The sequence below is a fragment of the Littorina saxatilis genome, linkage group LG15 (assembly GCF_037325665.1).
Source record: "Littorina saxatilis isolate snail1 linkage group LG15, US_GU_Lsax_2.0, whole genome shotgun sequence".
Classification (NCBI taxonomy): domain Eukaryota; kingdom Metazoa; phylum Mollusca; class Gastropoda; order Littorinimorpha; family Littorinidae; genus Littorina; species Littorina saxatilis.
Genome location: NC_090259.1, coordinates 31,372,073 through 31,389,572, shown reverse-complemented (window position 1 = coordinate 31,389,572; position 17,500 = coordinate 31,372,073). Strand labels below are relative to the sequence as shown.

At 44.0% G+C, this 17,500-nt stretch overlaps 2 protein-coding genes across 3 annotated transcripts in view; one reads left to right on the top strand and one right to left on the bottom strand.

Moving 5' to 3' along the window:
• Nucleotides 1-17,500, top strand: part of LOC138949070 (zinc finger CCCH-type with G patch domain-containing protein-like) — a 69,805-nt gene that overhangs the window by 2,097 nt on the left and 50,208 nt on the right. The window contains exons 3-10 of the mRNA XM_070320802.1: nucleotides 1,234-1,361; nucleotides 3,599-3,970; nucleotides 4,246-4,340; nucleotides 5,254-5,316; nucleotides 5,685-5,839; nucleotides 6,645-6,826; nucleotides 8,575-8,683; nucleotides 9,118-9,318. Coding sequence (XP_070176903.1) covers nucleotides 1,234-1,361; nucleotides 3,599-3,970; nucleotides 4,246-4,340; nucleotides 5,254-5,316; nucleotides 5,685-5,839; nucleotides 6,645-6,826; nucleotides 8,575-8,683; nucleotides 9,118-9,318 — 1,305 coding nt within the window. The remainder of the gene's footprint in view (nucleotides 1-1,233; nucleotides 1,362-3,598; nucleotides 3,971-4,245; nucleotides 4,341-5,253; nucleotides 5,317-5,684; nucleotides 5,840-6,644; nucleotides 6,827-8,574; nucleotides 8,684-9,117; nucleotides 9,319-17,500) is intronic.
• Nucleotides 10,488-17,500, bottom strand: part of LOC138949069 (uncharacterized) — a 41,716-nt gene continuing 34,703 nt past the window's right edge. For both annotated transcript variants that reach the window (XM_070320799.1, XM_070320800.1), the window contains exons 2-3: nucleotides 16,830-17,500; nucleotides 10,488-15,904 (exon numbers count right to left, since the gene is read on the bottom strand). The exon at nucleotides 16,830-17,500 is cut by the window's right edge and continues 352 nt beyond it. In XM_070320799.1, coding sequence (XP_070176900.1) covers nucleotides 13,098-15,904; nucleotides 16,830-17,409 — 3,387 coding nt within the window. In that variant the 5' untranslated portion in view covers nucleotides 17,410-17,500 and the 3' untranslated portion in view covers nucleotides 10,488-13,097. The remainder of the gene's footprint in view (nucleotides 15,905-16,829) is intronic.

Here is a 17,500-nt window from a genome sequence, read left to right as displayed (position 1 = left end):
CAATATGGTGCCATCTGAGAATTAGTCGCTATATCGTGTTATCTATAGAAAGTGTACATTTGGTGGCGCAGTGGTACGTAATCTCAATGCGCCCTTTGACGCACTGAAGGGAATATTGATAAGACATTTTTAGATTGGATGCGCCAATGGCGCAGGGCGCACTAGTAAATAAAACCCTGACTTTCAAGGGGATGGGGGATTGTCAGTAAAGATCTATGTCTATGAGATAAATAAGGCCGGCCGATGTCCAGCCTATAGCCGCATGTGTCCCTTTGCAAAATGGACACATGCGCGGTATTTATTGCTCCCCGACTTAGAGGACAATGGGTCAGTTGGACATGGATTAAAAATAAGATATTAAGAAGGGGTACACATGTGGTCAGTTGGACATGGATTAAAAATAAGAAGGGGTACAGATGCCGTCACCTGTACATGGATTGAAAATAAGATTAAGAAAGGGTACAAATGTCCTGGCTATGACTGACCTGTATGTCAACTTAAACCATCAGAGGGTCAACCAGCCAGGGTCAGAACAATGTTTTAGATCCCAAAAGTAACTATGTGATGCGTCAATGACCCAAAACCGATTCCTGAAACTGAGTGAAACTTAAAAAGCAACACAATTGGTTTAAAACCATCCAAATATCTCTCAATGACTAGTTTCTGTTCTTTTACTTACAATTTATAACTCAGAAGCATGCAGAGACATGCATAATACTTGCCTCTGTTACTGTGTTATAATGCATGGTTTTGGATGCATTATTTTCTGTCTTACTTTGATCTTATACCTTAATCATTTTGTTTTATGTTTAAATCAACAGATAAAGTACCAGCACAGATCTGCTCATTTGGATTTTTGAGATTTTTAAGACATTATTCCACACACAAACATCCACACACACACACACACACACACACACACACACACATGCACACATGCACACACAGAACAACCTCATGTTGACTGCAACAACATGAATTAAAGCGCCATTACCTAGCTGTTTGGGTGAACAATGATAACTGATATATATAGTGGATTAGTGAAGAGTATTGGGATTGTGGTATGGAGTTTTGAAGAGGGTGTGCGCTTTTAACTCACACAATATCAAGTCTATTCAACATTCAATTTTGAAAATATACGTTTAGACTTAAGAGGCCCTTCAAAGTTATTTTTGTTAACAATGATATTAATATTAATAATTAATACTAATCTTTCTTGACCATCTTCTTCAGGCAGTCTTCTGTCGCTGAAGAAAAGCAAACTGTTGAAGACCATAGAAGATGCCGAGTCCTCATCACCACGTGTTCCACAGTCATCTGCTCCTGAGACTTCTATAGATGATGAATATGCTGCGTTTCAGGTACAGTATGTGCAGCATTTGCCGACATTATACCGACATTGTGTGCCAGCAATAAGTGCACATGGAATGTTGATGGGCACATCAACATGAGAATTATTCAGTTTAAAGAGAAAAAATAAAAAAGTATTGGTTCGAGTGTTATGATCACTCTGTGATCAGAGCAAGAATTTTGTGTACCAACCATTAAGCTTGAAACTTTTTCCTTCCAGCTTAAAAAAAATCCACCATAATATACCAGATTAAACCAAAATATTTACATCAACATGTTTTAGTGAATATATTATTAGATTTCAATATTATTATTGTTATCATTCAAATCATTGTTTGGGTTCACTGTTGAAGTTGAAGAGACAGTATACTGCTCTTAATGAGCGCTTCTGGGGTGATAACGCGAGACAACTCCTGTGATCTTGCCGCGAGGTGGCGCCAGTTACCTGCCGAAAGAAAGAAGGGGCATAACCTCACCAGAACCGACCATTGTCTGTTTACCGTATAAAATGCACGACTTACACACGAACTGTTACCAAAGCGATATGCTATTTGGGACCAATGCAAGTTTTTTTCCCTTTCTCGTGTGATCTTGCCGCGAGGTGGCGCAAGTTACCAGCCGAAAGAAAGAGGGGGCATAACCTCACCAGAACCGCCCATTGAAACCCAGGCTCATACTAATTCATGTAGCAGCTGTTGCTCGTCTTTATCACAGTAAGATGTTTGGGCAAGTTTGCAACTAGTGCAAGTACAAACTGTGCTAATTGACATGAAACATGTTTGTCATTCTACACGTTATTTGTATTTTTGACCAAAATATGACATTTTACACTGATGGAGACAGTCAGTGATCGAGGTGAACAACGACTGTCGAGATCTGTGTAAAATGTTATATTTTGGTCAAAAATACAAATAACATTTATGTATCGATCGATTCTGGTTAGAATTCCTTTTAGTTTTTATGAGTGAACGCACACAAACATGCACTATTTTGTAGTCTCGGCTGGCCGCCTAAATATGAAGTTTTGTCGGCCTCGCGTCACATGGCTCAAAGAAGGAAAATCCAGTGTTCAATCGATACTTTGTCAGTTTTTATCTCTTAGTCAAAATATATCTCTGTGTCAAAATGTAGAAGCCAAATAAACTGTTATAGACCTTGTGATTGTTTCATAGGTGTTTGTGTACGTGAGTGTCCCCTACTTTAAATGTTAATACAGGGGAACCCACTTTTGAAGGCGTCTAAAAACTCTGATAAAATCAGGTCTTAAAAAGGAGGGAGTCTTAAAATGGGGGTACATTTACAGATGTTATGAAGACAAAATCTGAAAAAATCAAGGTCTTGAAAAAGGTAGAAGTCTTAATTTGTTGGTTTTTTTAAATGGGGGGTTCCGCTGTAGTAAAACATAACATTGTGCGTTTTGGCTTTTAAAGTTTTAGCTTAATAAAAAGGATGAGAAAAAACCACAAAGATTCATTATTGAAGCTTAAAGGCATACTAACACACTCCCGTGTTTACAAAGTGTAGTTTGCCCACAATCGATGTCAAACGCACCATAAGACCATATAATGACGATATATCACCATGCGCGGACCATAATACATGCATTACAGCTTGTTCTAGCCTCTGAAAAAGTGAGGATGTCAACAAAGCCGCGGAGTTCTCTCCCTTGCATCAACGTTACATGTGTTGCCAAATCTATAAATAGGACGATCCAGATCAAAATGAAAATTCAAATATCTCAACATTTAAGGGGTCCTAGACCACAATATTTTGCAGGGAACTTAATTTAGCATGTCTCCAGCTGTTGGTAAAGCAATTAGCGTGTATAGTCATCGAGTACATATGGCTTTAAGTTTAACCTTCACCGTGCTTCGTGGGTCGTGGACGACCACGAGCCTCACAAAATCGTCTTTATCCCTGAAACTATTTAGAGTTTTTGATTTAGACTTCATGTCCAACTTTTAAAAGATTATCTTTGTAAACAAACAAATAAAGGATGACGTAATTTGAACTACACAGTCTGGATGATGTGGGTCATGGACGACCCATATGGAATTACGTAAGGAATTGTACGTTGTTTATCCTTATTCGGATGGCGTGGGTCGTGTACGACCCATACTTTTTACGTTGAATCCTTCTTTTGAAAGTATGGGTCGTACACAACCCACATCATCCGGACTGTGTTAGTCCAAAGCATGATCCGGTAAAGGTTAAAAAGTGAACTTTTTAAACATTTCTCTCATTGCAGGTAGCTGTACAGGGTGACCTTGAAAAAGAAGATAATTCAAGAAACTCAAATCTGCAACCATCAGCTAGATCAAGGTGGGACAACTCCAACTACACACCTCAGCCATCCACTTCTCAGTTCAGTTCTCTCCCTTCCTCCACTACGAAAGTTTGTGTGGTGTCAGATTCTGAAAGTGACAGTGCAGGTTCATCTTCAAGTGACAGTGAGGACGAAAATGGTGCTACAAAGGGAGATAACACAGTGGACGAAGAGTTGTCAAAGTTGGTGGGGATGAAGTGTTGTGCCCCCTTCTCCCATGACTGGGGGAAGCTGGACTACCACAATGCCTTGGTCATGTCTGCAGCCAGAGATTCTCAAACTGACGAAATTCTTGTGAGTCATTCATAACCTTCTGGATATATATTTGAGAGAGAGAGAGAGAGAGAGAGAGAGAGAGAGAGAGAGAGAGGGGAGGGGGGGGGGGGGGGGGCAAGCGTCTGTTTAAACTAGAGTTGTGTATATAAGTGTGCTTGTGTGTGTGTGTTGGTGTTTGTTTGTGTGTACATGCATTTGTGTGTGCATGCGTGTGTGAAAATACGCTGTTAACCTTTTGTTGAATGGCTCATACTGCTTTTCAAACAGTGACAACTGTTGGGCTTATTTTGCAGGTCAAAGTCATGTACACCACACCAACTCACCGCTCTATGCAGCCTTGCAAGTTTTTCCTGGATGGTCACTGTAAATTCAATGATGACCAGTGCAAGTAAGAAGTGTTGTGCATCTTGTTATGATTTTAAGGCAGTTATTAAAAGCGTATTCAGTTTTTCCATGTCCTCCATGAGAAAATGAAATGTAATCCCAAGGATGAACAACACATGGTTTGTGAGAAGTGACTGTGTGAGACAGAGGGATGGAGAGAGAGGGTGGGTGGGGAGAGAGGGAGAGAAGAGGGTGTGTACTCATAGGGTACAGTGGAACCCCCAATTGAAGACTCCCTCTTTTTTAAGACCTTATTTTTTCAGACTTTCTGTTCATAACCTCTGTAAATATACCCCCATTTTCTTCTTCTTCTTCTGCGTTCGTGGGCTGAAACTCCCACGTACACTCGTGTTTTTTGCACGAGTGGAATTTTACGTGTATGACCGTTTTTTACCCCGCCATTTAGGCAGCCATACGCCGTTTTCGGAGGAAGCATGCTGGGTATTTTCGTGTTTCTATAACCCACCGAACTCTGACATGGATTACAGGATCTTTTTCGTGCGCACTTGGTCTTGTGCTTGCGTGTACACACGGGGGTGTTCGGACACCGAGGAGAGTCTGCACACAAAGTTGACTCTCAGAAATAAATCTCTCGCCGAACGTGGGGACGAACTCACGCTGACAGCGGCCAACTGGATACAAATCCAGCGCGCTACCGACTGAGCTACATCCCCGCCCTACCCCCATTTTAAGACTCCCTCCTTTTTAAGACCTAATTTTCTCTGATTTTGGGAGGTCTTAAAAGGGGGGTTCCACAGTACTTTGATTTATTGGTATTTTTAGCAATGCTTTGTAAGTTAAAGTAACGATGTTTTTTTTTCAATGTATGGTTTTGTTTCTTTCTTTGTCTTCACGCAATTCAAACCTGTTGAATAAACTTGTGTACATCACATGTATAACTTTTTTATCTCCCACAGTTATTCCCATGGAAGAACTGTAACACTTGATGCAGTGAGAGAGTTTGCGGAGGCAGATCACAGGTAAGTGTGTATTGCTGACTGGGAATGAGAAGTGATTTATTTGGTTGTCTTTCTACTGGGCGGTGGGTTTAAAAACGATCAAAGACAGTAATAAGTACTGGATTAAGTTGGACTGAGTATGTCACAACGATGGTAAAAGTGTGTGTGTCTGTGTGTGTGTTGGGGGGAGGGAAGGGGGTGTGCGTGCATCTGTGTGTGCATGCGTGTCTGCGTTCGGGCGTGTCTTCGCATGTGGGTGTGTGTGTGTATGTGTGTGCATGCGCGTGTGTGTGTATGTGTGCGCGCGTGTGTGTGTGTGTGTGTGTGTGTGTTTCCAACATTCTTTCCTATTCTCAGATATTTAAAAACCTTCTGTTTAATTTCTGCAGCAAGATAGCAGTGGACACAAAATGCCTGGCATGCTACACAGACGAGATCTGGTACCCTGCGACAGTCACAGAGGTGAAGGATGATGTTGTCAGCGTTCATTTTGATGATTACGGGGAGGATCTGGATGTTAACATGACACAAGTGGTACCGTCTGGTGAGTTGTTGAAACAAAATCATTTCTGTTGTGGCTGTGTGCCATTTGTTAGGAATATGCTGTTTTGATATGGAGCTGACCTGGCCAGAGAGGACAACCCCCGACACAAAACTTTGGGGAACTGTTGAAGACCTGCGCCGAACCTGCGAGTTCATACAATCAGCAGGCCTAAGATTATAAGGGACACAACCGTTGAACGCTGAAGAAGAAAAGAAGATATGGAGCGGTCCTGCAGAACCTACTGTGACTTGTGAAGTTCCCCTGATCACAAAACTATTTATGATACATTTTTGCATGGGTTAATTTGCTGGATATTTTTTTCAAGGGCATTTGGTCTTCTCTATGTGCAAGAACCACAAAGCCTTCAACAAACACAAGCTGTTAGTTTTGCAGAACCAAAATCTTAACTTTAGAAAAATTGTTGTTTAAAAATCAAAGCATGTGAATGGTTTTTTGCATCATTTGTGTGAAGGAGATTTTGATTCTTCCTTGAAATGGTTTTTAACATGACATTGTCTTTACTGCTAAGCTTTTTGCACCAGAACATTATAAGTGCCTAATCGGTCTTGTCAGCACAAAAATTATGATAAGGGTACATTCGGTCTTTTGTTCTTCTATGTATTGAATGATCAATTGATTATTTGATTGATTGATTGATCGATTGATTGATGTGACCTTAAACTGACAGCCCACTTTGTGTACCTCACGGGGCAATGGATTTAGACACAACCATCATCGGACGTTGAAGAAAAAGATTGATGTATTGCTTGATTGATTGATTGATTGATTGATTAATGTATTTCAGCCTTACAAGCAGAAGACATGGCCTCTGACAGGGAAGAGGAGGAAGCAGAAGCAAGCACATCAACAGTGCAAGAAAACTCAACTCTTGTTGACTCTGATGAAGAGGAGGAAGAGTTACCCCATTTTCTCTGGCAGCCCCCTAAAAGCACTGCAGCCATGGGAGAATGGGAAGCACACACTAGGGTAATTATTTTTCTCACAGTGGAACTTCTTTTCAGAACTGCCACAAATCTGACAAAATCAGGTCCTTAATTAAGGCCAAAAAAAAAAATAGTCTGTTTACGGTATCCCGACCGACCCTATTTTTTCGCGCGACCCTAGAATTTTTTTTGGCATTTGGGGAAAAAAAAAATAAGTCTGTTTTTTGGCAAAATAACTTAAAAATATGGTTTTTGGGGACAGAAAAAATAAAAAAATCCCGACCTACCGACCCTATTTTTTTTGCCTATGTTACCGTAAACAGAGTATTTTTGGGGGGGGCCTAAGAAAGGGGTGTTGTCTTTAAAAGGAGATACATTTTGTTTACCTATGCAGTGAAAAGAAAGTCTGAGAAAGTTGAGTCTTAATAGGGGAAATATCTTGAATTGCAGGGGTCATATTAAAGTTTTTCCGTCACTGTCGTTAGCTTTCAGTGAATATTGACAGTTAATTCAGTTACCTGTGCACACACACATACTATTCTAAAATAATTAACCAATCTATTTTACAAAGCAGGAAATTTGTCGTATTCAAATTGGTTTCCAGTCCGGTTACTTGAATTATATATGAACTAGAATCAAAAACAAAAATCAAAAACATCCAATGTTCTTTTCGCATTGTGAACAACTGCAATAAGCAATGGTTTTGGTTATATAACAAGCTTTTTAAAGATGCAGGGATGGGCGCAGTGGCGTAGTGGAAAATACATCACTATCATCAGTTTCCTAATCAGACGGTCGTGAGTTCAAATGCCAGCTGCGACCGCCTGGTGTGTTAAGGGTGGAGATTTTTCCGATCTCCCAGGCCAACTTATGTGCAGACCTGCTAGTGCCTTATCCCCCTTCGTGTGTACACACAAGCATAAGACCAAGTGCTCACGGTAAAGATCTTGTAATCAATTTCAGAGTTCGATGGGTTATAGAAACACGAAAATACCCAGCATGTTTCCCCCGAAATCGGCGTATGCTGCCTGAATGTCGGGGTAAAAACAGTCATTATAAAATGTACAAATCGACTTGTGCAAAAAACCTGAATGAACGTGAGAGTTGTTGCCCATGAACGAAGAAGAAGAAAACGAAGAAAAAGCTTAAAGAAAGTTGCATGGAATGTGATCATTAGAACACAATGTCAATGAGCTGTATATTTTTTGTTCAGGTTTTCTGTTTTCCAAGGGAGTGTAATTTCCTTGAATAATAATTCTGTGCCACTCAAAATAATTGCACAGATAGGCTCAATCGGCATTCCCTCTCTTTTGTTTTCATGTCAGCAAAATAGTTTTACAGTTTCAAGAAATACCATGACGGGCGCTGTGGCGTGGTGGTAAGATGTCGGCCTCTTAATCGGAAGGTCGAGGGTTCGAATCCCGGCCGCGGCCACCTGGTGGGTTAAGTGTGGAGATTTTTCCAATCTCCCAGGTCAACTTATGTGCAGACCTGCTTGTGGCCTATCCCCCTTCGTGTGTACACCCAAGCACAAGACCAAGTACGCACGGAAAAGATCCTGTAATCCATGTCAGAGTTCGGTGGGTTATAGAAACACGAAAATACCCAGCATGCTTCCTCCGAAAGCGGCGTATGGCTGCCTAAATGGCGGGGTAAAAACGGTCATACACATAAAATTCCACTCGTGCAAAATCACCAGTTTACGTGGGAGTTTCAGCTCACGAACGCAGAAGAAGAAGAAGAAATACCACATGTATGCATTATATTTTATATCCATGTGTTTTCTTTCAGGGTATAGGGTCCAAACTGATGAGCAAGATGGGGTACATACCAGGCCAAGGACTGGGTTCGCAGGGTCAGGGGAAAGCAGAACCAGTACCTATTATGCTCTTACCCCAAGGTACGTTTTTTAATAAAAGAAAAAAAAAATGCCCTTGGATGGTTGATTGCAGTTGTTCCCCTTATTATGACAGGATACCTCCAATGAAGGACATCTTCTGTAGTCCCTTTGTCAATCATCCTCACAGAATTAGATCTGTCACGACAGGCCATGCATCTGCAATGTAACGACACTCTCGGCTGGTGTTCTTTCATTGCTGGTACAGCAACACCTCCCACTAACGGCCCAGAAAATGTCGTTAGCGGAGGTTACACTGTACCACTGAACCAGCATTCCATCACCCGCCTTCACTCATAGTCATCATCAGTTTTCTTAACCCAAACACTGGTCATAGTATGTATTGTGTGAGCTGATACTTTCATGCTTGTTATGTGAGTGCTGAATGGCACATGTAAAACAATATGTAACACTCACCTTTTCTTTCGAACCTTCAGGCAAATCCTTAGACCGCATCATGGAGCTTAAAGCTATGGCCGGGAACGAAGATCTCTTTAACGCCATGAAGAGGATGGAGAGGCAGAAGAGAAAAGCAGACAAGAAGCGAGAGGAAGAGAGCGAGAATGGAGGTGCTGCCGCCTCTGCCCAGTCACCCAGCGTCTTTGACTTCATCAACACCAGACTTGCAGGAAAACAAGGTAAGGGTTTGTTTTGATACAGTCCAACTCCCCTTGTAAGACCTTCAACATTCTGAGAAAATCGGGTCTTAAAAAGGGGGGAGTCTTAAAATGGGGGTAAATTTACAAAGGCTATGAACGGAAAGTCTTAGAAAACAAGGTCTTAAAAAGGGAGGCGTCTTCTTCTTCTTCTTCTTCTTCGTTCATGGGCTTAGACTCCCACGTTCACTCATGTTTTTAGCACGAGTGGATTTTTACGTGTATGACCGTTTTTACCCCGCCATTCAGGCAGCATACGCCGATTTCGGGGGAGGCATGCTGGGTATTTTCGTGTTTCTGTAACCCACCGAACTCTGACATGGATTACAGGTTCTTTTCCGTGCGCACTTGATCTTGTGCTTGCGTGTACACACGAAGGGGGTTAAGTCACTAGGAGGTCTGCACATAAGTTGACCTGGGAGATCGAAAAAATCTCCACTCTTAACCCACCAGGCGGCAGCGACCGGGATTCGAACTCACGACCTCCCGATTAGGAGGGCGACGTCTTACCACCACGCCACTGCGCCCCAGGGGAGGCGTCTAAAATTGGGGGGTCTTAAAAGGGGGGTTCCACTGTATGTTATTTAGTTTTGTTTGCACGCTTGAAGATTTGGTTGATTTGTCCTTCTGTGAGTTGACTGTCTTTTGATATGAGTTTCTGTGCCTTTATCGGCTCGAATATGAGTTTATAGTTTGTTTGATTTGGTTTTTGGGTTTTTTTTGTGGGGGGGGAGGAGGTCGTTTCTTTGTTTTGAATGTTGTGTTTTTTTTTATATGTGTTTCTGTTTAGTTTTGATGGGGTAGGGGATTATTTGTTTCTTTGTTATTTTCTTCTTGTTTTGTAAAAAGTTGACATGAGTATCATTCGTGCAGCTGTTTGGTGATTACTATCTCATTGATTGCTTGTGTGTTTGTAACAAGATCATACACTGGCAATGTTTATGATGTGCACACACACACACACACACACACACACACACACACACACACACACACACACACACACACACACACACACATGCAGGTACATACACATACACACAAACACACAGACACACGCAAACACACACACACATTATTATACACACACACACACACACACACACACACACACACACACACACACTTCTTCTTGCCATAAAAAACAATGATAGCCTTTTTCACAATGTATTTTATTTTATTTTAAGCACTTTTCCTGTATGTATTGTTTCTTTTTGCAAGCTGAAGCAGGGCCAGGGATAATTATGATCAAAAGTAAGCACAAGGTTGAATGTCTATGAGTACTCTAGTAACCAAATGAATTGAATCTATTGAGAGAGAGAGAGAGAGAGAGAGAGAGAGAGAGAGAGAGAGAGAGAGAGAGAGAGAGAGAGAGAGAGAGAGAGAGAGAGAGAGAGAGAGAGAGAGATCACAACCTAAGGCATGCTTTAGATCTGTCAATATAACAGCATCATTCAGCAGTCTGTTCTTTTTGTTCACTTTCCCTTGTAAAAGAAAAATGATTGTTGTCTGTTGGCTAGCCCCTTTAATTCTAACCTGAAGTCTACATTTGATAGTCAATAGTCAATGAAAGTTCTGCAAGAGCATACCACCTAACCAGGCGCAAATAACGAAGCTAACAAATGCGATCAGAACATATTGTGTATTCAGGATCATCTCAATTATTCAGAGGGAACTATCGATCTTGTGTTGATGGCACAAAACACAAGAACAAAAGTTCGACCCACATAACATTCCAACAATATAGCTCTATGTATTGGGACTCTAAATCATGCTCTTTGACAAAACTATAAAGACAACCAGAACTCGAAAGGATATAGTTTTGTACTCACGATTCTGCTTCACCGAAGACCTCTTCTATGAAAGCGATTTACATCAGTTACAGTTAGAGATTTAATTACGAAATGCAGCACATTTATGCTGCCTAATCTCCTCTAAAACATGAAACATTGCTCATTTGAAGTACCTCAAATGACAAATGTGTAAACTTTGCTGACCATTGTTTTGGTGTAATGACGATTCTACGACTACGATCAGTTGGACATTTAATAAAATGATAGACATTTATAGAAGAGAATGATGATGCAGCTGGTATAATAATGATTGCACTGAGGGAGAAGGAAAGGCACTACATGAATATAAATAGACTCGTTTATAACACATGGACTTTTACATTTTTTCTTGTACCATAAATAAACTGTCCCAAAGAAGACTTTTCATAGCTTCAGCTTGCGCGTGTTGCAAAGGCATTCTGCCACAGCTTAGTTCTCCTAAAAAAAATGCCCTCAACTCAAAACTCACTACACATAGCAAACTTCAGCTTTAAAACGCCGTGATACAGAAAAGCATACTATTAGGGGAGAAATGAAAATGGTGCGAAGCGGATGTAAACCAAACATTATTGTGTCCCGTTTTCCTGTGATAGTTCATACAAATCACTCCAGGTTGAAACTTAATTTCTTTTATGATGAGGCCTTGATGTCATTTTATTATGTACAGGAAAATGAATACATCATGCATGCTCTTGAATTAAGTCTATGATAGTTTGCTGAATGGTTTACGAACATGAAAGTATTAGCCATGAAATGAAATGTCGTCCTCACTTGAATACCACGGTTCACAATAGTCCATTCTTCACTGCTTAATTTGTTTTGGTCGACTTTCAGTATGCCCACTGTTACGACCAACGGGTAACACCACAATTTTAAGTTTGTGAATGCCTTCCCAATGCAGGTAAAATGATTGGGCTTGAAGGTTTCGCAGAAGATGACTAAACATGTTTTGGTTCGTACCATATTCCAAGCTGGCAAGCATAAAAAAAGCACCATGGTGTATGAGTATGCGGCTGCAGTCTTTGTTCCGTTAATATCCTAGATAAGTGACCGACGCCTTCCCTTACCGTTTAGCAAATACGTTCATACAAAGCACAAGCATCCCGATGCCACAGAAAATGTCCAAGAAGGCGAGGGTGCATTTAATATATGGCGGAGGGGGTAGAAGCATAACGAGATCTATGAATATGCATAGTCTTGTTTAGTGTTTACAAATTCAAAGGAATATGTAAATGTGTTTACACATATCTGAAAGGCACAGGACCCTGGAAAGAGTCTGTTGGGTTTCAATCTTGTCATAAAAGGGTTACAAGGGAATTACTCGTGTGTGTGTGTGTGTGTGTGTGTGTGTGTGTGTGTGTGTGTGTGTGTGTGTGTGTGTGTGTGTGGTAACTCAGGTTCATAGTACCAGTATAAACTTCACGTACATTTGAATAATGGGACAAATACCCATGTTTGGGGGGGTCACGTGTTTCTCAACCGTTAATCACAACCTTTTCCCTGATAGAAAGTTCTAAGTTTTCTAGGTTCTCTGGTACACTGTTATTTGTAGAATATGGCACAAATACTTTAATATGCATGCAAATTGTTAAAATAGATGTAAGCATAAAATGTCACGAAGCTCGACAAGTCAATTTTGTAGACAGTTGCAATGGGCACCTTAATAAACGATTGGCAATCAGAAAACAGCCAGGTTTTGTTCATTGATGATTTGCGACAAAAGCTGTAAATAGCGACTGGAATTAATATTACACCATTCCTCAACCACATCCAAAAGAGGGACCTATTGATTCCTAATTTAAGCGAATTTTGCATATTTTCAAAAGTATCTCAAAAGATCAAATTGCACAAGCGAATGCCTTTTCAGAAATAAGGCAGAAAAAAAGTGAAAGAAAATGCCAGCCGTTACAGTCAGAGATCCTTGAACGTTTACGTGAGTGAAAGACTTCGCCATCTTTCCTTCTTGCGTCTCATATTTGCCTTAGCTTGCTGAATCATTTCCTTGCTGGCTTCGCCGCGGACGGGTGACGTCATCCTTAGCCCCGGCTTTCTCTGGGGTGAGGGAGAAATGTCCTTCACCACGCCCTCTTCCAGCGTCTCCAAGGCTGGGGTACCGAGCACAACGGTGGAGACAGCTGGGGAGGGATCTCTGGGTCTTGGCTTCACTATCATGGAGGGTTTACCGCCAGGGGATGTCTGGGTGGGGGAGGGAGAGGTGTCCGGAGGGTTGGGATGCAGGTCTACAGTAGACTTTGCTGGTTCAGGTATGGTTACGTTCCTCTTTTGGAGAATGGTCTCCACTGTCTTCATCACCTTGTCTTCAGCCGCCGATTCTGCCAAGGAGCTGGGAGGTGTGGGTCTTTCCTTTATTAGAAAGCTAGTCGTACTGTCAGGGCCTTTTCCAGGGGATTTCTCTGATACTTCCAGTTTCCCTTCCTCTGCCTTGCCGTTCTTCTTCCAGGCCTGCTTGATGTTGGATATCTTGCTTCTAATGCTCTGTCTGATCGTAGACTTGTCCGATGTCGTGACAGCTTTGCCTCCGTTTCCCTTCCCCGAGTCCTGATCCCCAGGTTCTTGTGATTGGGTATCGATACCAGTACTCTCAGCATGTGGGGCTGGGATGAAGGCTTCGGTCTGAATCAGCAGTTCCTTCCTCTTCTTCCACGTTTCTCTCAGGTATTCCATCTTTGACGCTTTGTCGGAAGCAGCACTGATGGCTCTGCGGACGGGACGAGATGTCCTTTCTTCTGTAGGGTCGGACGAAAGGATGGTAGATCTGACGGCCGTTTCTTCCAGGTTAGACCCAGGTTCTCTGCGGGTGAACACCGTGTCGCTGTGCGTAGAGTGGGACGAATGTTCCGAGTCCTCGCTGTCTGTAGAGTGTCTAGGAGTGCGGATGACAGGGGCAGCAACCGTGGGCATAAGACGTCTCTGAGGGGAGGCCGGGGAGTGGGACCGCCGGGACCCCTCTCTCGAGGTCATCGTTGTTCTGTCCAGTGAATGCACCCGCTTTTCTTTGGGTAGCAGGTAGGCCACCCCCGGGTGTTGGGGTCCTAGGGTGTAAACAGACGCGTTGAGCAGAAGCTCCCGTCTCTTTTGCGCAAGCTCATCGCGAATGTTCTGGAACTTATTCAGAGTGGTCTGGTGCTCGGACGGCTCTGGCGTACTGCTCGGTTCTGACCCTTCCTTTGGGGTCGAGGTCTGTTGACCCTCTGTGATGACCTCTTGCGTCGTTGTTAAAGGCTGGTGCCCAAATTTTCTCGTGTGCAGAACAGTTGATGAAGAGCTTGTTCTGTCAGACTGGTGTCCTTGGGTCACTGGTTGGGTAGTCTGCCCAGCAGTAGTAGTTGTGAGAACTGATGAGGTCGTTCTGTTTGTTTGCCCTTGTGTTGACGGCTGGTGAATCTGCTCGCTAGTAGTGTAGGCGCTAGTAGTTGCGCTGTTCACTGTTCGTCTTGTGTCCATTCCTCTGCCTCGAGTGGTTGGGTCTTTAAAGCCAACAGATGCACTGGAAGTAGTTCCTGCGCTTGTAGTTACTGTTGGTCTTGTGTTCGTCCCTTCTTGCAGTGATGCTCTTGCCATGGTGCTGTCTCTAGATTGTGAAGCGGTACTCGTCTGCGACTGCGTCCTTGGAGCCTGAAAACTCTTTTTGGATACCACTTGCATCTTCCCGTCGATATACTCCAAAGTTTCTTCGACAATCATCTCTTCTTCGTCTTCCTCTTCCTCATCTATGTAGGCCACGTCTTTAATGCTGTTTTCAAAGTGGTCACTGGCTGTCGTTGTAGTGGTGGCGGTTACACCCGCTTCATGTGCAGGCGCAGTGACGGCGCTATAGGCAGATGATGCTCTAGAAGAACCGTAACTTGTTGAAGCGCTAGTCGTAGGTGCTGTAGAAATGTTCGTGGATGTAGAACTGGTGTTGTAAGTGGCAGGAGTGTCCATGGTGTAGGTGTCTGTCACGAATGCCTCCTCCTCTCCCTCCTCCTCCTCCTCCTGGTCTTTAGGCACGCCCAGGTCGATTTCCTCGGGTGTGAAGATAACCTGACTCATCGGGGTGGACGTCAGGCACCCGAAGTCTCTTGACACCATGTCCTCGAGGGATAGCTCCTCTGGTACCACAAAGCGCAGCTCTGGCGTGTCCATGGTGACCTGGGACTGCGGCACGGTGCTGGCCAACAGCAGACTGCTGAGGGACATGAGCTCAGAGTCTGTAGCCAGGTCCAGGACGCTCTTGAACGTGTCGATCTCGTGCATCAGGGTTTTCAGGTTAGTGCGGAGATCGCCACGAGCAATATCAGCGCCCGTGGTGAAAGTGTCATCCGTGCTTCGGGAGTCCAGTGCAGCGAGCAGCAGCCTCTCCTGTCGCTTGACAAAGAACTGCAGCTGAGCCGAACGTCGCTGAACATCTCTCTTCAGATCCTGCTTCCTCTGGTGCCAGGTGGACTCGGCCATGTTGACGGTCTCCAGACTGTACGTGGCCTGCAGGGAGGCAGCGTGCAGGTTGTTGAGCTTGCGTTGAAGGCATTCCCAGGTCCTGACCACATCCTTAGGGGCGGAGCTCAGTCTTCGCTGGATCCCCAGGCCTCGGGTCGGGATGGTCTCGGTGGACATGCGTCTGGCTGTCTGCAATACGTCTGATGAAGACGAGGAGGAGCTGGAGAGGCGAGGTGATGTCAAGTGGCTGCTGGTTGCCTGGTAACCCGTGTTGATGGTCAGCGGTGCTGTCACTGGGGCTGAGGAAAGATGAGATATTTACATTATGTTGGACTTTTGATTGTTTATGTGTGTGGGGGGGAGGGGGGTATGTGTGTGTGAGAGAGAGAGAGAGAGAGAGAGAGAGAGAGAGAGAGAGAGAGAGAGAGAGAGAGAGAGAGAGAGAGAGAGAGAGAGAGAGAGAGAGAGATTTACGTTATTTGATATTTTGATTCGTAAACGAGTGTGAGCGTGTGTGCGTGCATTCGTGCTCGTGTGCATTTGTATACATCATGTACAATTAGCCATCTCTGAAATGTATAATGGTCAATTAACCCGATACCGCTGCCCTGCCTCTATCCCTCTCTTCTTCTTTCTTCTTCTTCCAGCCCTTTTGGTAATTCATAATTCAATAAGACAGCACTGAAATCTTCCGGCGAACTAAACAACGGAGATCGAGACAGGAATAACAGATTATTTTCAATTTTTGTTTGTTTGTTTGTTTGCTTAACGCCCAGACGACCACGAAGGGCCATATCAGGGCGGTGCTGCTTTGACATATAACGTGCGCCACACACAAGACAGAAGTCGCAGCACAGGCTTCATGTCTCACCCAGTCACATTATTCTGACACCGGACCAACCAGTCCTAGCACTAACCCCATAATGCCAGACGCCAGGCGGAGCAGCCACTAGATTGCCAATTTTAAAGTCTTAGGTATGACCCGGCCGGGGTTCGAACCCACGACCTCCCGATCACGGGGCGGACGCCTTACCACTAGGCCAACCGTGCCGGTATTATGTTGAATGAAGTATTCTCTATCAACAGGTTCATACAGTTTTTGGACTAACGCTGTTGATGTTTACTAAGAACAGGCTCACGTGGTTCCACGCCTATCACAGTTCTGCGACTGTCGCTGGTGATGTTAACACACAAAACGTTCAAATAGTCGCACGCCTGTCTCACCTGTTGTGGTGGGAGCCGCGCTCGGGCTCGGACCCGTCGAAGTCTTACGACTACTACGAAAAGCGTAGTCGAATCTGGTCATCGGAGCAGTCGTGGTCGGTGACATCGCTCTCTCAGGTTGAGCCTGGGCTTGGGTCCTACCCGACGACACGCTGGAAGCTGGAGACACTTGGTGAACCTGGCTATGCGGAGACGTCGTCGTCGTGTACTGAAAGTGGCTACCGTTACCGCCAGAAGACCGTCCAGCCAGGATGGAGGGGGGAGAGATCGGCGTAGGTGACATCGGTTTGCCCGTTGCGACGCTCCTCTGCACCTCCCCGACGTACTCCTGACACATCCTGGCCAGAAAATCGTTGGGAGTGAACCCGGAGATTCCGGAGAAAGGCATGGGAGCTCCTTGCCCGCACACGGGGCAGGGCAGAGTGGCGTGGCCACTGGTGTCACGTGCCGGGGCCAGCTGACGGAGACAGTCGGTGCAGAAGCTGTGCAGACAAGGCAGTGTGCGTGGCTGGCGATACAGCGACTGACATAGCCGGCAGTACAGGATGGAGGTGGGAAGGTCTGTGCCTGACGTTGACATGGTGGATGTAGATGTGGTGATTCCCCAAGAAGAAATGTTTGTGGATCACCGACGGTTCGGTTCGATACGGTCTTTTTGAGGGAGTGTCCAA